We start from the raw sequence: 21893 nt of genomic DNA, 5'->3' as shown, positions 1-21893 counted from the left end.
GGTCAACATAGTTGTTAGCGAGCATGATATCGACACGACCAGCTCCAGCACTCATATTGATGACTATTGCCGTGATATGGTCATAAGGCCCTCGCACCAGAGCAGGAAGCGGAGCGGGAATCAGCCAATCTTCACCTTCCAAGGAACAGCCATGATATTTTGTCTGCATGCCATCAATCATGTGTGATGGGGTAGGAAATACAAGACGGGCTTTGCGGACCTTATTGAGAAACAATCTTTTCAACTCGTCATTGTCTTCTGCGATGCTTGTAACATCAAGCGTTTGTAAACTTTCTCCCATCATAAGATATGCTCGTTGTCGAATGTGGAGCACTCAGAACTTTGCCCCAAAGGGTAGATAAAATTAACCGTCAGCTCGGCGCCTCAGGTTCGCATCGGCAATTCTCATGAACTATAGTGAGGGTGAGTCTGTAAAGATGTGAGCAAAGACCGCTAGAATGTCGATTCTCGCTACTTACTCGTTGGTTTAACTTTAACACGGTAAACCTCTGAGGGTTATGACGATGCCGACTAAATGTTGCTGGGGGGTAGAAGTATTGCTATAAGTAGAGACCGTTCGTAAACTGTTCTCTTCGGGACATCACATAGATATTTATGGAGGAGAACATGGTGTTGATTGTCTCTTCCGATGATTGATAACGTGGGGCAACCAGTGCCCAAGTGACACGTGACCTGAGTATCGATATTTTATAGTCTGAAACTTGTCATCTTGTGACGTGGTTTTAGGCGACAGATTGTGCCCCCAAAAAAAAAGAAGATTTTTCGGACCTGGAGCTCCCCGTCATCTGGCTGAATATCAAGAAGGAAAGAAGCAATCTATGAGTATAAGATTTGCCTGTCGATGTCATAACAAAATTTGTGGTGGCTAGTCATTGACCAGGAGGAAAATAGCAAGGAGAAATGCTAGTTGCTCTTGGATGGTTAAGTAAGCTAGAAGTTTGCAGTTGGCAAGGGTGTTTTGAACTTCTCAAAAATAAGTGCACTTTTGCATTGCGCCGACAGAATCATCAGCCTTGCCATTGATTCTGTGCCAATATGATGAGGCGGGGGCTAAGGACTACATCAGATGGTAAGTGTCTTTATTATATAAAGGTCACCAAACTATGGAACATTGACAAAACTTACCATTAAACTTTCCATAGCAAATATCCATCAGCTCCACTTAAAACAAGGTAAATATTATTCTATAATGCAGCACTGTTTCAGAACTAACAGAGGGAGTTTAAGATGTGCAAAATCCATGTTACTACCACACGCTACGCTCGCTGCCCATCATCATGCACTAGAGTCTCTCGCGATCTCATAACAAGTGATTGTCCGCAGTACTCAACAACTCAACAACCTTGTGAAAATCCGCCTGAAATCCATTTTGGTCAAACTGTCAGTCGCAACCAATGCCCGATGCATAGAGACGAGGGCTACGCGGAGCATGACACTCGATAATTTGTTCTTGAGCTGGCCGAGGGGTCTACAAATACAGAGTGAGGCGAAAATTGTTATAGGGAGAAATGTGGAAAGAACGCAGCTAAGGAACTTCTCAATTGCTCATAAGTCTCTCGAAATAGTTGTACACCTGAGCAGCGTCTACATGATAATGCCAGCATTTTTCAATTATACCTCCACATGTGAGATGGGTTACTTCAGGGAATTGCTGGCACTTATAAAGCTTTTCCACCTCGTCACTAGGGACCTCTTCATAAGGATAGTTATTAGTCATAATGAAGTAAATCAACGATCCCAGGCCGAATATATCATCCTCAAAGCGAGGAATATCCCAGTCGCTATCTGGATGTCGATAGCGGGTGTTGGAATAAGCGGACGGCATAGAACCAGATAGAGACGAGCCTGCAAAATCAGATATTTTTAGGTTGAGATCACCGTCCAACAGAAAGTTTCTTGGAGAGATATCACAGTGAACAACATCAACGGAATGAAGAACTTGGAGACCTTCGGCTGCTTGTTTTGCCCATCTGAGGCGAAGCTCGGACGTAATTGTCATATGGTGTTTTCTGATATAGTCTCGAAGATTCCCATTTTCCAGATACTCCATTGTAAGACAGCAGGTAGCTTGGTCCCACTTGATAAATCTGGGCACGCGTGGGTGTTCACCGACCCTTTCATAGACTTGAGCTTCACAACGCATATTTCGTCGGCAGTCATCTTCTTCCCTAGGAAAAAAAGGGTTCGGCGTTGGTGTTTTTATTACCTCCCCTGATGAGAGTCGCTCAAGGATCGCAGTTCCCCCCCTAGTCAAGAATTCACCTTTTGCGATATATATAATTTCGCCGAACGCTGGTTTTGGAAGCTCTGCATCAGATCGAACTTGGACATGTCGATATGTGATAACGGTCGGACGCTCAGAAGGTTCGGGAGACTTGATGGGCTTGTTTGTTTTAGATGTCTATCCGCACATCAGTAAGGAACGGGCCGTAAAGCATAGGATGTAGGCTTACATCATGCAGTATTGTTCGTCTGCATTCCTCCACGTCCTCATCTGGTGACTTTTTTGCTAGGGTCAAAGAGCTTAAAAGACAGGAAAATGATCGCCAAACGAATTGCCACCAGGAAAAAGCCCACGTAGACCACCGGGGCAGCTGGAAGTACGGCATTGGATCAAAGACTCGTGAAGGTTATGGCGCCGTTCTGGCGAGCAAATTGGTCAAGATTGATAGCTTGGCCCATTGCTCTCTTTTATGACTGGTAGTCCCTTGATCCGGGTTCGGATTTACTCATATACCGCCCCAGCCAATCGTATCCAATAACTATGCGGTAACTGACCCACCGCTTGTGAGTGGTTGGTACAGTTAAATAGTGCCTATTCACATTCTGTACCTTAGTGTTTGCTCAGGTGAGGGCCCAGCTCCGCTCAGAATCTTAAGGTATGGATTCAGGGGTTTCCAAGGGCCACCATTTGACTTCTATACATAGTATGCCCAATGACGTCAGTGTTCCGCCTCGTCTATTTCCTCTCTGCGTACGGCTCCAAGTTCCCAAGGAACTAGATGGTATACATGCTGTTCAGGGTTACTGTGGAAATAGTGGCTATAGGTAATACAAGCAGACGACAGTAAAAAAAAGTTTTGGCCGGTTTTGTACATTCAGTCCGCCGTAGTATCTCTATGTCATGGACTCATGGCATTCTGAATCGAACGCAGAAGGGAATGGGGTAGTTATTTTATGCCATTGATTGACAAGACACTCCGTGATTATGATTTGACGCCGTCTTCTTGAAGTTGAGTACCTTAGATTTTGTAAGACGGTACCTGAGTAGGACAATCAATAACGCGTCCACCCTGACGCGTTCCCCTCGGGTCTCCAAGTTCATGGCAACATGTACTTCACTTTGCGTCCCTATATATCACCTTTGACAGTGAGACGCACATCGATATGGCGGAGAAACCAATACGTATCCTCATTGTGCGCGTCGCATAACTCTCGCTACTTTTCGGTATCGGAGCTGGGCAATAGGAATTGCATCAGAAAGATATTATACGCGTTCGACCCCGTTGAAAACCAATCAGCTTTGTCGTCACGGCCATACTTCTCCTTTCTCAACCCTCAAGCTGTCGCCAACTCGCCCGAACTGCGACATGCGAATTGCATTGTTCCGTCTAGCCTGAGCATACCATGGGTTACCTCATTCACTGCCTCGCTGCAGTCCAAGTACTGGACGGAAGCGGAAGAGGCTGCAAGAGATTTGATACGAGCGATCTTTGTCACGCCATCACAGAATGTCTCTGACAAGTACATCCAAGCTGTGATCGATGCGGCTGTCTCATTCACTGTGAATGTTGTCCCAACAGGAAGCTTATCGAGAACGAGAGCTCTGGCGAGGGCTTATACACTCATCTTCATACATGATGGTAAGTAGAGCCGATAGTGTAGTGTGACGAATCTGACCACTGTTTATAATGCTTCAGACGCTGTTGAGTCGGGAAATGTATGACCTCGCGCCAGTCCTATCCAGATCTTTAAGTGCTTATCAATAACAGTTCGATGCAACCATTCCGAATGCATATAACAATAATGAGCGACATTCTCATACCGGATTTGATATGGTAGCCCAGGAAGTCATGTCTGAGGACACTGTGCAAGGCAGGAGATTTCTGGATGCTATGATATCGTGGGGGTCTCTGCCACAGACGATACAACCCAGCAAAGCCTTCCCGACACTAATGGACTACCTGAAGCATCGGATAGAGGATGTGGGAGCTTAGTAGGTTGCTGTGATCATTTGCTAAGCTTCGCCACTAACTGTTCTAGCCTCGTCTTTCGCAGTACGGTATTCGCCTCGGATATCTCAGTCACATATCAAGATGAACAAGCTCTTGAGCGCCTGAGCCCTCTCTGCGCGAAACATTATGCATTGACCAACGATCTATACTCGTATGCTAAGGAAGTCATCGCCGAAAAAGAGCACGGAGAACCTCTTCTCAACGCTGTCAAGGTCGTACAAGATTTGACGAATGTTTCCTCTTCGTTGGCCAAGTCGATTCTTCGTGGTATTATATTGGATACCGAGCGGCAGATGGGCGAAGAATATGAGTCTCTTCGCAACGCGAAGAGTACGACAACAACACAGTTGGTCTACGCTCGGGGATTGATCATCGCTGTAGCAGGGAACATGTTCTTCTCGGCTACGAGTTCTCGTTATGCTAAAGCGGTCGACGGATCCAGGCTAGTATAGACCGTTAATAGTAGAAAGTCGTGCATATCAAGGAGATTCACATATTCTTCACTTCGTTCAATCATAGCTTCATATCTATGGGAAACCGCAGGTCTAAACCTGCTGTCTGCGACGAGCCTACTTTATGACGAACCGATGATCTTTCTGCCGCAAGCACTGGTAAACGTCAAGTCAATTACGCATAATGTTGTCACAATTAAGCAGAATAATGAAGAGAAAATGAGCATGTACCTTGGTATTCAATCCATGACTTCGCTTAATTCGCGCTAGGTGAAAACGGCTAGTCCCACAATTGCGGCCCGGCTAGACTGGCTGTGGGGTGGATATGGGTTGATCCACAAGGGGTTCAACCCAACCTATATGGGTTTGGGGAAACCCATGACCTTAGTTATCCACCTTCTAATCTATATAGGTTGGATTATAGGTAATCTCTTTTACCTATAAGTAGTATATGATTTTAAACTATATTACTTCTAGTAGGCAGAATAATCTCCTATTAAGAGAATATTATAGATACTATAGATAAACTATAACCTAAAAACCTATTAATCTTATTACTAATATATGCTAATAGCCTATTAACTCTTATGCTATTATACTATAATTACTACTATGCTAGTTTCTACTACTATACTAAATATTAGGGCTTCTTAGTATAAATCCTATTACTATTAATATGATCTAAAAGGTATTTACTTTATATATAAAAATTTCATTATAATATATGACTTAATTAGTATACTATAATCTCTTATTAAGAGATTATTATATATAAGCTGCTGGGGAGTTATAAACTTATAAGTTATAAGTATAATTATATAAGCTAGTAAATTAGTATTTCTCTAAATACTAAGGCCTAGTAGCATAGGGTAGAAATAGGAGAATCTATACCTTATTAGAAACTAAGTAGTTTAGTATTAAATATATATACTTTTCCTAGTAAATCTATTACTTATATAAATAATATAGTTCCCTATAGTATTTTACAGCCTAGATAATACCTAAATATCCCTAGAAACTTAATAAGCAGGATATATCTAGCCTACTTATAGAGATATTACTAAGGGATAGAAAAAATACACTACTCTCTATACTTATATAATAATAATAATTAGTCTAGTAGTATAGACTTAATTTTTACTATTTAGAAGGCTTATATTTAATCTATTAATAACTTCTTTTTATCTACTTATTTAATAAAAAATAATTTTTAATTTAATATTCTACCTAAATAATATAATTAATATACCTTAAAAGAAGAAAGTATTATACTATATAAGAATAGCTTCCCTCTAGATTATATAAATTCTAGATAATATACAGATAAAAATATTATATTTTACTATTATTAAGAGATAATAAAGATATATATAAATAATATATATAAATAGCCTAATAATATAATACCTTTATAAACTAGAGCTATTCTAAATCAAAATAATATAAACTAATAAAGGCTATATTAAGAATCTCCTAATAAGAGATCTAAATTACTTAATATATTTTATATAAAGAATATAGTATACTTAGTATATAAAATATTCATAGCAGTATCTAATAATAGTATCTATATAAAATTCTTAATAAGAGAATGCTTACTAAGCAACTATATTATATTATAGTTATATAACTTATTAAATATTAAACTTTCTTTATTTATTTACCTATTATCCTATTCAAATTGATTAAGTACAATATGAAGAAAAGCTAATTCTATTTAAGAATATTTACTATTAAATACTACTAATAGGAAGGTTATATAGTAATAGTATTAAATTATTAATAAGAATACTTTTTAGCCTTATAGAACCTCTTCTTCTTTATATTCTTTAATTTTATAAAATTATAATTTTTTTAATCTCTTAATTAGTTATAGTATTTAATTATTATATTCCCCTTTTTCTTATTACTAAGTTCTCTCATTATTAGAATCTTATTTAATCTCTTATTAAGAGAATTAAATTATTAATATACTATCTAAGAAGAAGAAGAGAAAGGGAAAGATTACTATATAGATATTAGGCCTATTAGTTTTAGAAGTAGAGATTAGTAAAGATAAGATTATAAGAAAGTTAGATAAGTGCTTCTTAGGTATAATTATTTTTAATATTTACTATCTAAACCTAGTCTGGAAGAAGGGCAGTAATAAAAGTCTAAACTAGAAATATATAGAGTACCTAAAGAAAGAGTTTATAACTAATATCTATAAATATATAATTAAGGACAGACTATAGGTAATACTAAGTAAAGATAATTTTAATATCTATCTAAAGTAGATTTTCTAGTAATATAATAATAATAAAGATCTAACTACTATAAAGCTTAAGGATCTATAGAAGTAGTCTAAACTATAGACTATAGAACTTTTAGAGGTTAAATATAAAGTCCCTAATATATCTTTACTAATCCTATAGGCTAGATAGTATTACTAAGAGGCCCTCCTTAGCCTATACTATAATATTACTAATATAGCCCTCTGGGGTAATATTAATTAGAATAAGAACTTTATTAAAATACTAGATAGTAGAGTAAGTAATCTCTTAATAAAAGATTTTAGATTAAGTTAGAGCTAACTTAGGATAGGAATTTTTATAAGCTTATAATATTTAGGATAAAGATTCCCTTAATAAAGGCTGCCTCTGGAGACTCTAGGTAAATAGAGAGATTATATATAAGATAAATACTAATAGTAAGTTAATATATACTATTATTAATACTATTAATAGTCTTCTCTCTAATTATAAAGTATATAAGCTCTAACTAAAGTCCTTTAAAAAATAGGCTAGCCCTATTTTTAGTATTAATAAAGAAAATATACCTTAGCTACTATCTCTTCTCTAGTATTTAAAGTTTTATAAATAAGTAAAATTTTATATAAGCACCTGCTATAGCTAGTACTATACTAATCTAGATTACTTAGAAATACTAATATCTCTAAAGCTTAATTTTATAAGTAAGAGTTAAAGATTTTATTAATAAATACTAATTCTCTTAATATTAGATTTATCTCCCCTTCTTTAACTAGTTCTAGAGGCACTGCCTTACTATCTTTAGTAATATAACTATATTAGTAAGTCTTAAAGATTAGGATAGAGTTATTAAGGTAGAGAAAAAGATATATAGATTATATTAGATAATACTATTCTACCCCTTAAAGGATGATTTTACTAGTAGAAACCTCCCTAATTTCCTAAAACTACTAGAGAATATTAGTAATAACTTAGCCATATAGTTAAAGTTATAGATACTAGTTAAAATTAATTACTATTTATACACCTACTAACATCTAGGATTTTTAATAGTGCTAGATAAGGATAAGTATAATATAGTATACTATAGATATATTAGAGGTCTACTCTCCTTTAATAAATAGTAAATCTCTTATTATTAGTTTCTGAAACATACTTATAAAGATGCAGGTTAATACTAGTTAAGTAGAATAAGATTAGTAAGATTATAAAGAAGATTTTAATTTATATAATATTTTAGGTTAATAAGTCTTTTATATTTCTAGCAGGAGCATCTAATATATTTAAGATATTTATATAAGATATAAATATTATAAAGAATTAGTTCTAGGACTCCACCCTAGCACCTGGTTATATCTGCCTATTTAATAATAAAGTAGATCTGCTTAAACATACTTAGAAACTTATATACTAGCTATAGAGAGCAGTGGATTCAGATCCTCTTTAGTAAAATCTAGATATAGCACTAGTAAGAGGAATATCTCTTATTACTAGATTATAATTAACTATTATAATAGATTAAAGGCAAGATTCCTATAGCTTTAAAAGAGGTAAAATTAGAAGCCCCTATTATTACTACTTAGAGTACTAAGAAGGATTTTAAAAAAAGACTATAATAGTATAAGAATAATAAAATTATATATCTCTAGTAATTCTACTATTATAATTAGGCATGTATTATGAATACTTTTATTAAATTTATAGGTCCCTATTTTAATGGGATTATAGCTTAATTTAATAATAAGTTAATATAGGTATAGTAATTAAATCTTCTAATAAGAGATTTAGGCTAATATTTCCTAGGATAAAGAGATTAAAGCTATAGGTAAAAGTGACTAAGGGTATTTAATTATAAGATTAAATTTTAAGGATAATAGCATACTTAAGAGAACTCCTATCTTATATAATAAAGATATTAAAGATATCTTTATATAGGAGGGTGAAGTCTTTAGTATATTAATATATTATTATATACTTAAGAAAGTAATAATTAATACTCTAGATAAGGGTACTACTATAGGAGGAGAAGATATTATTAATTTAAAGATATTTTATAAAATCTCCTAATAAGAGAATTCTCTAATTTTACCTAGAATATATATATAGAAGCCTGTATAGTCCTTAAAGAATTAGCCTTAATACTTTTAGAAGTAGGCTAGAGCCTATAAATTAACTTTATTAATAAGGACCTTAGGTAATATACTCTATATAGATTAACTAATATTCTAGCTAATCTAGAGATTCCTAGCTTTCTAGCTGCAGAACCTACTGAAAGTGATTCTATATTAGATAAACTAAAGAACTATTATAAAAATATAAAGAAGGCTACTAAGATTATTATTAAGCTACTAAAGTAATCTAACTTAACCTCTATAGATAGTATATACTTCTATTAATAATTATAATCTCTTAATAAGAGAATTTAGTAAATTAACTAATATTTCCTTAGGTATAGGGAATACATTAAAGAAGTAAAAGAAGGAATCTAAAATACTAGCAGTAATAGTAGGTCCTTTATATATATATTTCTMTTAAAGGAGGTTTTAATAACTTAGTAATAGAGTTAGGAGATTTAGTATCTAGTAGGTTTAGCTTATATTTATTTATTTATAAAATAAGTAATAACTAGGTCCTAATCTCTTATTAGGAGATTTTAGCTTAGGGTTAGACTAGGATAATTATTCTTTAGTATAGGAAATAAGAAATCTACTTACCTAAAAATTTTCTTAGCTACTATTTCCTAACTTTCTAGTATCTTAATTATCCCTAATAATAATTCCTTTATCCCTATAGTAAAATATTATTTTTATCTCTATTACTATCTGCTGATGCTCTTTAAGAATTTAATATATAGTTAGATATATAGTCTTTCTTTAAGGCCTAAGCTAGCTAATCTATAATTAGGCTAAGTTCTTCTATATCTTAATTTATTTATAATTATATTTTAGAGGTAATACCTACTAAGATTATAGCCCTTACCTCTACTTAATCTACTATTATCTTATTAATACTTGAATAAGCCCCTGGATATAAAAAATAGTATTAAGTACTTTTTTATCTAATAAATACTAAGCTGCATGATGACTTCTATACTTAGTAAAATAAAATATCTTGTGCTAAAGCCTGTGTAAAAGAGGGGATTAAACTAAGATAGGGATTAAGTAGTTAAGTAGAAGTATAGGATTATTTTATAGAGGTTATAAGTATCCCTTCTAGTAAACCCTTATATTATTACTAAGTTAATAGGTATAGAACTCTACTTACTTATCTAAACTTCCTAAAAAAAAATAGGATAACTAATCTTTATATTTATATAAAGAAATATAATAGTTCTTATAATATCTATAAATTAGATAGGAATTTATAATAATATCTTATCACTAAGGTTTAGCCCTTAATCTCTTATTATTAGATTCTATACTAATTATTAGGATTATATCTATACCCTAGAGAAATAGATTAACTAGGTTCTTTAATTTATTATTACTTGTTAACTCCCCTTTTACATAGTTAACTATATCTAATTTAGATGTATAATTTAAATAGCAAATCTAAATATATATATTCCTACTTATATAACTCTTATAGAGTAACTCTAAGAACTTACTCTTATTAGTTACTTAGAACTTATTATAAAACTTTTACTAAAGAGTAAAATCTCCTTAGCTCTTAATTACTAGATAAGTCCTAACTATAAGTTATTTCTTACTATTACTACTTACTTTATTAATGAAAGCTTTAAATTTTAAGAAATACTCCTAGGATTTTATCTAATTAAGGGTAAGTATATAGGAAACTATCTTACTAAAATAATTATTAATATTCTTTCTTTTTATAATCTTTAATCTCATGTGCTTGCTATCACCACTAATAATATAAGTAATAATATAAAGATAATAAAAGTATTACTAGATAAGATTAAGAAACTACTAACTAAACTTAAGAAAGGGCTAGGACTAAGTTCTTTTTAATAGATAATTTTTAATTTATAACTAATAAGTATACTCTAGTTACCTTCTTATTTAATAAGATAAATTATATAAAAGATCTAATATATACCCTACCTAGCTTATATCCTTTAGCTTATAGTAAGAGCTTTCCTAACTTAGTTAAAAATTAAATTAGAAGATAACTAGATTAAAAAATAGTTAAATAATAATTTATAGCTTTATAGCCTACCTAGCTTAAAATAATCTCTTAAGAAGGTTTGACATCTAGAAATCTCTTATTATTAGATTTCTAATAATTTTTTCTTAATAGATTTAGAAGATTGTGAAGTTTATAAATATAAGTCTATAATACTATAATAAGTTTATTTAAATTTAAATTAGTAAGGGTTAATAATCTTAAATATATCTTCTTCTATAAAACTATAAGATATAATAGAATTTAATATACTTAATGCTTTACTATACACTAAAACTAAAGAAAGAGATAAATATTTTTATTAATATTTAGGAGAAGCTTATTAAGTATCTTTATCTCTTAGATACTAAGTAGAAGTATCTTAAATATCTTATTAAACTTCTCTATCTATTCTATACCTTTATAATAAATCTTTTAATATTAGGACCTAGTATATATAATATATATATAGTCTATAATATCTTATTTACTTATCTAAAAGATATAAGTAAAAGATTAGAGAAGAAGAGGAACCCTTAGAAAAGATATCTTATTAAGATATTATAAGTAGCCTTTACTAAGCTAAAGAAGTACTATAGCTATATATACTAGGAAGAAGGATATATATATACTATTATAATAATTCTTAATCTATCCTAGAAGCTATTAATCTTTTAGGATAGCTCTTAGGTAGAGAAGTAGATTAACTAGTATAAGAAGTATTCTATAGTATTTAAGGATCTCTTTTATTACTATTATCTTTTATATCCTAATAATACTACCCCTTCCACCTAGCTAAAGTAAAAGGAAGGCCTATAGCAGGCTATCTTTAAGATCTAGAAATAGTAATAAAAATAGTTATCTTAGTTAGGTTAATTCTATCTAGAGTTAGAGACCTATCTCTAAAAAGATATAATCTCCTAGCTTACTATTATTAAATCTAATATTAAGAGATTAGGCACTGAAGTCCCTAGGAATATAGATATCCTAGACTAGTAGTAATAGAATGCTAGATAATTTCTAATACTAAGTTATATAGTATTAGACTTTCTAGCTATCTCTTCTAGTAGTATTAGTATTAAATAGCTTTTTAATAATACTTAAGATATTTATTACTACTACTATGCTTAATTATATATATCTATTATTAAGTTAACTATAATCTAGATATATACTAATAGGTTTGCTATTACCTAAGACTATACTAAGTTATATAATATCTCTAAGTCTAAGAAACCACTTTAGAACTAGGATCTATATTACTACTATAATTAGTTAGTAGGTAAGGTAGATAATATAATAAGGGTAATATATATTAGTAATAAAAAGAATTCTAATTTCCTTAATAATAATACTTTTACTTTCTTCTATAATATAAATAGTAATAGTAATACTAGATCTATAATTATACTACTACTCTCTAACTAAGTTATACCTTAACTCTCTAAGCTAGTTATACCTTAACCCTCTAAGCTAGTTATACTTTAATCCTCTAAGTAAGTTATATTTTAACTCTCTAAGCTAGTTATACTTTAACCCTCTAAGTAAGTTATATCTTAACTCTCTAAGCTAGTTATATCTTAACTCTCTAAGGTAGTTATACCTTAACCCTCTAAGGTAGTTATATCTTAACTCTCTAAGCTAATTATATCTTAACTCTTTAAGCTAGTTATACCTTAATACTCTAAGCTAATTATATCTTAACTCTCTAAGCTAGTTATATCTCAACCCTCTAAGCCTTAATCTACTAAGACTACTAAGCCTACTAGGCCTATAAAGCCTAAGAAGCCTGTAAAGCCTATAAAGTCTATAAAGGCTCTAAAGTCTATATAGCTTACTAAGTCTACTAAGCTATAGTCTCTAGCTCCTATATATTCCCTTTATAATAGTACCTATCTAGACTATTATAAGGTAGCTAGCCTCTAAATTAAGTTTTTAATTATTTAATTATTATATACTATTAAATCTCTTAATGCTAGATTCTAGAAACCTAAAAATAATATATCTAAAAAATATAGTTATTAATAATTAGTTTCTTACCACTGATTACTTTGAAGACTAATAGATATAGAAAATTAATTAATTAGATAGGTTTAGATAAACCACTAAGTCTATACACCTACTAAATTCTACTAGTTATATGCACCTAAATAGGTTATCCATACCTATGTGGGTTGGATATCATTCATCCATATCCACATGGGTTGGATTAGGGCCAACCCTTATCCAACCCACAGCGTGGATTGGGTGGGGTGGGTGTGGTTTGGTGGGGTGGGTAAGCCAGTCTAGGCCCGGCCAGTTTAAATCCTGTCTCTCCCCACTCAAGCTTTCCCTCCTCCACCCTCTCCTGCTCCACCACACCTGCCATGTCTCCTGAGCAGCGACGACGACAACCAAGCTCTGTGGAATGTATAGCAGTTGCTTGATCTCATTTAGAAATTGTGTCCTTATTCATTGTCTAGATGATATCTGACGATACTCCTTATCCTGTATCTCTCAGTGCAGTCGCGTTTCACGTCTCGTGTTTGTATTGACGCGTTTCGAGCTAGCTCCTCCTGTTTTCAATCGACCTCTTATTTCGTCAATGTGTTCTCTCTTCTTTCCCTTCCTTTCCTTTCCTTAATTCTTTCTCATTCTCTTGAGCCAAGGGTATTACACCCCGGCGACGACAAGTTCCCTCATGAAGTCATGAGCGGGTGTCGGTTGCTGTATGCCTCTAATACCCAAATCATCTGGCTACTAATAAGCATGTTGGCACAATCAGAATCATGTCGTGTGTCAGCATGAAAGTCAGTATCCTACATTTCCTCAAACCAAACCCGGGTGGCGTGTTGACAGAGCGTGCTGGGTGGCCAAGACCATTGCCCCGTCTTGTGCAGTGGGTTCGATTCCCACCATGGGTAGTTGTCTCTGTCGTTAACGGCATGGTTCCACGAGAATTGACAAAATTGAAGCAGACTCTGCTTCGTTTTCTTCTCGTCTCACTGCTCGGCTGATATTTGCTACTGTGCGTGGTTTTGAGGATTGACTGGCTTCGTGTCCCCATCCGCTTGGCCTTTTCCTCGTTTCACTGCTCGGCACTTGCGGCTATTGTGCGTGATTGAAGGAACTGAACTTGTTTGACTTTGTTGGCCCAGTTGATTCATACGTCGTGGCCCTGGACGTACAACTCATGGTCGAACATATCACAAGATTCGTCGGTTGTCTGTCTCTGTATCTCTTCTGTGAGCATGGTTGTCGAGTCTTCGCGTCGACGCTGCATGTATCCTCCGGTCCCCGGATGACAGCGATTGTGTCGATTGACGTTACTGACTTGTTACTGCTCGCATTGACTTTGAGTGCATGATCGTCAGGCTGACCTGGTTACCGTCTTTGTCTGTTGCTAAGGGAGGCTTCTCTCGTTAGCAACATGAGTCAAACGAAAGGTAGTTGAACGAAGGCCGTGTCCTTGCTATTCTGTCTCCGTGGGATTGTGCGCGCGACCTGAGCCTGGTTTCATCAACGGACTTGACACTGTCATCATGGCACTGCCTTTGATACAAGTTGAACATACGCCCGCTGCCTGATCAGAGTCACACGGATGTGCTTCTTGCCATTGTCGCATCGGGGTAGCAGCCCCATTGCAGAAACGACGGCATCAAAAGCAAAAGGAAATAGGGTTAGAAAATCGTGTCCCCATGTTACAGCGAGCGTGCGTTTTTATTCTTCGTATGCCCACATGGCTCGACCGACTAGTACTCTATATATGTGGCTCGGACCGATCTCTATATCAATCTTGCTGATGCCTGGCGTTCAGGCGCTTGTATGCGGGGTTGTTGGATAACGGAACGACCAAAGACGTCATACATAAGGGCCGCCGGTCGTGCTGATGCCTGACGTTCAGGCGCTTGTATGCACGGCCACAGGTCTCATGAATTGACGACTCGACTTCCGAGGAGATTGGCCCTCACGCCATGCTATTGTTTTGGGGGATTGCATCGTGCAGTTCTCACGCACAATACTGGCGGCGTCTTCGTTTTTGTCGCCAAGGTATGATAAACAACTGGTTTCTCTTCCTATGGGGTCCCTTCGAGGCTGCATAGAACTTGGGATACCTCAGTGTCTACCGTCAGCGTTGCAAATTTTGACTACTTCGCGTTCGCCGCGAACCGCCTGTCTACTGTACCCGGACCTTGCCTTCGGTTGGTTTCTCGCCATGGCTCGCTGTCTCGACTGGTGTCTCAGTGGTTTCTTTCGGGGCTCGGAATTTCCCGAGTCCATCGAATTTTTGTTTGAATCATTCGGAGCTTTCCGAATATGTGGGCCATGCGGGTTTCACGTTTCTGTGGGTTTGTGGGTTTGTGGGTTGTGTGGGCTTGCTGGGGGATTTGGGTAGGAGTGGCGAGCAGGGTTCGACTCCTTGTTAGCAGCGCCCGGCTGGGGGCAAAGCACCTCCTTCCCGTCGGTCTCGAGCCGGCAAAAACAAAAACAATATCGCTGCTATTACGATTTCCTATTATTGCCATTGAGGATCGTTACGGATGCTAACAATACTTGTTTTTAGTCCCCGTCAAAGATCGATTCGATCCCGACCCTCCCCCTCTTCGTTCCAAGACACTTCGCAACCGGCCCTGAACATAGTCTCTCGTCCACTGAATCGATCAAGGAGAAACTGGTACAGATTGACGATGGACGGGATACTAGTGGATGTTTTCTTGTTGTTGGTGATTGACGTGACATACGAGTCCGTACTGTGCCTGGCGGATTTCGGCTCCTCGGTCCACAAGTGCTCGCCCACCTGATAGCATTGATATACGATCACCTTTGCCGCATGAGCGTCTCGAGAGAATTTTTTGATTTCATGGCTCCTCTCAGGAAGTTGTTGTTGAGAACGAATTGACGCTTCTTATGGATACTTTGCAGCAAGGCTCTGTCCCTGCCAAGAGTGACTGCCGAAAGCTTAAGTTCATTCGGTGGGCTCTTCATGATTGCGGCTCTAATAGCAGTCCCAGATGTTCCAAGCACGAATTCTTGTCGGAGTATTCAGTCTCTTCATGTTCGTGCATATATTAATGGCCTTTGTCAATTGACCACTGTCGGGTCCGTCGACTTTGGCACAGGGGTGTTGAACAGATCATTGCCGTGGCCGTGTCAGCTGGAAGTATCTCTCGTAGACTGTGTATAAGAGCTTTCTCATTTGTCTTTATCAAGTACTCTACTGCTACATGTCTTGACTGTTCCATTTTCATTGCTCGACCTCTCCGAATCCTTGAGGGTCCCGCACTGTACATATGGGTACGACGCACCGAGTCAAGGAAACATATATATGTCAGTGTACTCGCAGCTGGGTTCTATTTCTAGTGTTGAAATGGTGTTATTTTGGAATAATGAATGGACAGACTGAGCTGAAGCTTGGTTCCAGCGCAGAGGCAAAGGAACACATCATGAATATATATTACTGTACATAACCATCAAATACATAAACTACGGAGCACTTAAGACTCTATCCTTCAAACGATGTATAAGTCCCTAGTACAAGAAATAGAGTTAATATCAGGATACAAATTCCAAACTCCACAGGCGTTATGGACCCGCCTGTGGCGCGAACTGGGACCACCGAAAATCTCTGCGAATTAGACTTTCGAAGTCCTGAGTCTAGCGTAGCGAGTAGCGACCTTATCCATCTGCCGTCTTAATATCCTGAAGAAACTTGTCAAGTCCTTCTTACTTCTGCTACACCTTTGTCGAACGAACTATGCATTTTGTTAGCAAAGGTTGAATCCGGTCGCAAACGAGGACATCCACTTGGACACATCAACACATCAAACTCCCACAAATCATTCATACTCATACCCGAGCCGAAGTGGGAAGAGCAAATTATTCGCAGACTAACAATTTTTTTTTTTTTTTTTCGCCTGCCCACCTGGTTAAAATCTTTTCGACATGGTAGATGCTCCAAAACGCAAATGACGATATGAATTATAAAACTAGACTAACATTACTAACAACGGACGCGTAGCTCAGTTGGTTAGAGCGACGAGCTTATGAGGTCGTTTGATCCTCGTAGGTCGGGAGTTCGACTCTCCCCGTGTCCATGTTTTTTTTATTTTTTATTTTATTTTTTGGTTGTGTTTGACACCCCCTCTGACGGACAACAACTCTTCCTTATCGTCTGATTATAATTTATTTACTCGTTTATTGCTGTTGTATTTCATGGGAGATTATAATATCGTTATGTGACAGTTCTGATCTATTACTGCTTGTTGCAAACCAGGTGACGCTCTGTCCGTTATCATCGAGTAGTTCTCCGCCCATTCTTCTTGACCTTCTCAGTCACAGAAGTATATGGAGTAGTGGCCATATCACTTTGTCGTGCACTTCGAGAGAAACACGTCCAATGGTCGTGCTACTTTGTGGCGAAGCTGTATGTCAGGGGAGTATTGTTATTGTCAAGTTATGTACAGTAGCTAAGCTGTTAAACAATCTGGTGCTACGTGACCGTGGACATACAACATCCCCGATGAGCGATGAGGAAAGGAGAAAAAAGAACAGAAAAAAAAAGAGAGTAATGCATATGTCATTTTTAAAGAACAATAGCATGGGGACGACTCAACTCGGGGGGATGTTGTTGGCAGTTGACCAGGAGTTAAGGCGTGGTCAGACAGGACAACGGAGTGGTAGGTCTGGATGAACATAAAGGTGTCGCTGCCAGGATAACCGCGCAACTGAGTGAATGACGCACTGACGGAAATCATAAAACAACACAGGGAGAGTAGTGGTAAAACCAGGATATCACTGAAGCAGGAAGGCATTAGACGCAGCTGAAGAACGGCCTCTGCAGGTGAAACAAAAGAAAAATGTGTCAGCGGAGTGGTCACTGTGTAAACCAGGGTGCCTTATAAGACAAGGGAGAGAAGAACGCATGCCGAAAAGAATGGAGCGACAAGGAGGGTTCTAATGTATCATGCAAAGAAAGTGGGGTGTGTTTCTTTTGTGGCACCAAGTTGTTCGAGAGCTTGTATCACGTATGTCCTGCCCTTGGCAGTGATCGCCCATTCATCAACGACTTTCGATGAAAGTGCTGTCCTATCGGCGGCATTACAGGTGAAGTACCACTGTTCGATGCGTCTAAGTGCCTTCATTGCTTTGTCGCTAAACAATGAGTCCTTGGTATATCCTGTCGCTTTTTCTAGGGTGCGTTGTAGCGCAATTGCCGGTTTGCCCCATGGAAAGGCCGTGAGATCCTCATCAATCCTTAGTCTCGTCACTCCCAACTGTTTAAGAGATGCTGACCATGCAATGCGATCACTGTCAATATGCTGAGGGAGATTGTACTTTTCGAGTAGGTCCTCGTCTGGCCCGGGTAGACCAGCAGCATCCCAGACTGCGTGTCTATAAGCTACCCAGTCCAGGTAGAGTGAGAGGTTGTCAGGCAATGTGAGTTGTTCGGTGTCTTCATCTTCATCATTACTAAGCTTGAAAAACGAGCGTTTGTTGTGGCTGGCACCCGTCGTGCTTTGAGTCTGGAGTTCGGTAAGGTTAGAGATGGCCTGATTAACTTTGTCGATCGATGACCGTAGATCCTTCAGTTGTTGTGGCACAAATTGGGGTAAGGGGGGGCCGCGCGGTCTGTTCCATTGCAAGGGATATACAGGGCGCTTGTCTGGCACTGTTGCATTGCCATAATAGAACGTATCAAATTGGCCATCGTCTTCCTTGCGCAGCTGTTGTCTTTCCCATGTACAGATTTTTGCCATAGTCTTGTCGTCGTGGATTGGCGAGAGCTTGGCCTGGTGGATTGATGATAGTAAAGCCACCTCCCATGCTCGTTGTTCATTGCGAAAATGAACCATCTTAAATGTGTACTCGCCGTAGGCTTGTTCAAGTTGCATAATCTGTTCTTCAAACGATGATTTCGCTACCTTAAGCCGATCGATGTCGTTGTTATACGACGGGAGCAGACAGCAGTCCTCTGATCTCACTGTTTTCCCTGTGGAATCACATAGCTCGTACCATGGCGAGCAGGTCTTTGCTTTTAGGAATGTTGTGGTGTATGCCAATCGGTAAAAACAATCATGCAAGTTATCGTAGCTGTATGGCAAGTCTTTGATAATGCCAACCGGTGTCATGGGAACCTTTTCTTCCTGGAATTTCGGGACAGACGGTGGTGCAGATTTCAATGGAAACTTGGCAAAATCGACAGCGACCCGCCATTCGTGGGGCATGAATATAAAAGGGCCGTAATCAAGGTCTTGCGCCACTTTCTGAGAGTCCTGAATGCGCTTTTCCAGAATAGCAACTGCCTCAGCAGCTGCATTACCCTTGTTCTTCTTCGGTGTACGTTTTGCTCCCATAGTGTAATCGTCGGTGGTGTCGATATTGTGCAGCGTAGACTCTCCGATAAGGGAGGTGTGGTCGTAGGCTCTACCACGGACTCGCCTGTGGTAGGTTGTTCTTCACGCCGTTCCGTATGAGGTTGTTTTCAAGCCGTTCCGTAGGAGACGGGTGTGGCTCAGTCGACTTGTGCAAAAAAGGTATCAAGTTGGGTTCTGAACAATCGACTCGGAGAAACCATAGGCGGTGCCTCAACTATTGGGTTTGGAGATGAAAGAGGTGATTCGCGTCTGAATGAGACATGTAGATGAGGTGTGGAAGGAAGAAGTGTTGTGCGAGGGTGCAATGGAAGAGATAGTTAACTTGCTTATTATTATCAAGCAATAATAGGAGGGGCGAACAGTGAGCTGGATGCAAATAGCCATGGTCAAACAGTGAATAGATAAAGAAGAAGCAACACAAAGAATCGCTCAAAGAAACATATGGAAATAGCCATACAGAAACAAGCATTCTGTGTTTTGGTTGCAAGCATTCTGGATCCTTGAGGTGGACTTGCAAGCAGCTGAAGGGCTCACATCCCTTGTCAGTAACATAATCTAAAGGCATTCTTTCTGTGTAAAACTGACGTGCCTTTTTCCTTCGAGGAACCTCGACTCAATAGCCATGTTTTTCGGTCTTGCAGCAGCTGGGTGATTGCGGAATAGTCGGGAACGTAAGACTGCATCCAGCCGGTTAGCCCACCATACATATTGAGATCCGCTAATGTTAACATGAACTTCAGCTTCGCAATGGCAGCAAGCTTGTCTTCAGCGGTTGTCAGTCCAAGGGATGACACATTCTGCCCCAGCACCTGCACCGACTGGAAGGCCACAAAAGTTCTTTTCGGACTGAGAGTAATCCTCATTTCAGCGCGTTTTATAAAGAATTCCATGCGATGGAGTTCAACGACGAAGCTTGGATGAGCGAGACTGCCGTCAATCTCAATCCTGGGATGCAGGACCATGTCCATCGGCATAATATTACATTGCCCAACTTGCTCAAAGCCAACACATTGTGATTCAAGGCCTAGGGACAATGACTCGAAATCATTTGCTGACTCAAGTGAAGACTAACAGACAAGCACTTACTCTACTAAGCTACGTGGAAGAAGACAGCGCACTGACAAGTATACAGAGATATCAATTATTAAAACTATATTGCGTACAGACGGATCCAAGCCGGTGACCCGGATCCGACGGTCGATTAACAAGTACAAAGATCGGATGGAAAGCCGACAAGCCCGATGGCGTCATTGCCATTGTCCTCGCGTAGCATTCTCATGAACCGATCGTTGGAACCCTGGTCTTGCCTCGTGACTGATCATCATCAACGTTCCCATCGCATCATTGCGTTGCTCTCCGCCGTCCGCCGTCTGACTAGTGTTTGACAAGAGTCAATCGTCAAAGCCAGAAAGGGGGCGCTTAGAAAGCGACGGCGATGGCGGCAGCGACGACGGCACCGCCGAGAGAGTAGCTGAAGTGCTCCTTGCTGGCGGCGCCAGTGGCGAGGAGGTTGGTGCTGCTGGAGGCGGTGGCAGAGCCAGTGCTGGAGCCAGAGCCGCCCTTGGTGGGGGTAGCGGTGGTGGAGGGGGGAGCGCTGCCAGAGGCGGTGCCGGTGGGGATGACGGCGGTGGAAGTGGCCGTCTTGGTGGTGGTACCGGTGGAAGTCTCGGTGGCAGTCTTGGTCTCAGTGGCAGAGGCAGAAGAGGAGGAAGAAGAGCCGGTGGAGGTGGCGACGTCCTTGTAGGCGTCGATACCCTTCTGGATGGCGGCGGTGATGCCAGCGGAGAGCTGAGCGGCGATGTCGGAGAGGGACGAGGGGACCTTGGCGGAGATGGCCTTGGCCAGGTTGTCGGCGGCGGTGTACTGGGACTGGAGGTCCTGGTAGACGGTGCTACCGGCGCCGGCGGCGACGAACTTGTCCTTCTTGGAGATGAGGTCGCTGACGACGCCCTGGACCTGCTTGGTCAAGTCCTGGACGGGGGAGGTCAGAGCCAGAGCATCGGCGGTGCTGAGGTCAGCGCCGCTCTTGACGGTGTCGACACCGGTGTTGATGGTGCTGACGAGCTTCTCGGAGGCGGACTTGACGGCCGAGGGGTCACCACCGTTGTAGGAGGAGACGGCGGAGGCCAGAGCAGAGGTCTGGGCCTGGATGTCGGAGATGACACCGACGGCAGCGGCCTGACGAGAGACCAGAGTGGGCGTGGCCAGGGCACCGGTGAGGCCGAGAGTGACGAGGAGGGCAGAGAAACGCATCTTGACCAACGAAGGGTGGTATTATAGATTAGTTGTATCTAAAAATGTAGTGTATAGATGGACAGAATCGAGTGAGCCAAACGAATGGGATCGACCGAGCAAGCGAAAGACTGGATCTGGATTTTCTTCTTTGGGATCTGAGAGACAAGAGGAAGAAAGGATCGAGCAGTGACCTGGGAGGTTGTATATATAGGGCCTGGTACA

The 21893-nt window shown here is 38.8% G+C and overlaps 3 protein-coding genes and 1 non-coding gene across 4 annotated transcripts; 2 read left to right on the top strand and 2 right to left on the bottom strand.

Annotated features, from left to right (window-relative positions):
• Nucleotides 1-3352: 3352 nt before the first annotated feature.
• Aspvir_003429 (uncharacterized protein) lies at nucleotides 3353-4708 on the top strand (the record flags this gene model as incomplete). Its single annotated transcript, XM_043275012.1, has 4 exons — nucleotides 3353-3884; nucleotides 3942-3961; nucleotides 4014-4237; nucleotides 4285-4708. 4 exons carry the CDS (start codon nucleotides 3353-3355, stop codon nucleotides 4706-4708), a joined length of 1200 nt encoding a protein of 399 aa, XP_043130947.1.
• A 12362-nt stretch (nucleotides 4709-17070) lies between these two features.
• Nucleotides 17071-17156, top strand: Aspvir_003428. The gene has a single exon. It is a non-coding gene; the product is annotated as a tRNA-Ile (tRNA).
• Nucleotides 17157-18023: 867 nt separating this feature from the next.
• On the bottom strand, nucleotides 18024-19415 carry Aspvir_003427 (uncharacterized protein; the record flags this gene model as incomplete). Its single annotated transcript, XM_043275011.1, has 1 exon — nucleotides 18024-19415. One exon carries the CDS (start codon nucleotides 19413-19415, stop codon nucleotides 18024-18026), a length of 1392 nt encoding a protein of 463 aa, XP_043130946.1.
• A 1440-nt stretch (nucleotides 19416-20855) lies between these two features.
• Aspvir_003426 (cell wall mannoprotein 1 family protein) lies at nucleotides 20856-21689 on the bottom strand (the record flags this gene model as incomplete). The annotated part of the gene is made up of 1 exon (XM_043275010.1): nucleotides 20856-21689. The coding sequence occupies one exon, from the start codon at nucleotides 21687-21689 to the stop codon at nucleotides 20856-20858; it is 834 nt and encodes a 277-aa protein (XP_043130945.1).
• Between the last annotated feature and the right edge of the window lie 204 nt (nucleotides 21690-21893).

Source organism: Aspergillus viridinutans (assembly GCF_018404265.1).
Source record: "Aspergillus viridinutans IFM 47045 DNA, scaffold_15, whole genome shotgun sequence".
NCBI classification, from domain to species: domain Eukaryota; kingdom Fungi; phylum Ascomycota; class Eurotiomycetes; order Eurotiales; family Aspergillaceae; genus Aspergillus; species Aspergillus viridinutans.
The sequence above is the reverse complement of the archived record's forward strand: the minus strand, read 5'-3'. Positions and strand labels throughout refer to the sequence as shown.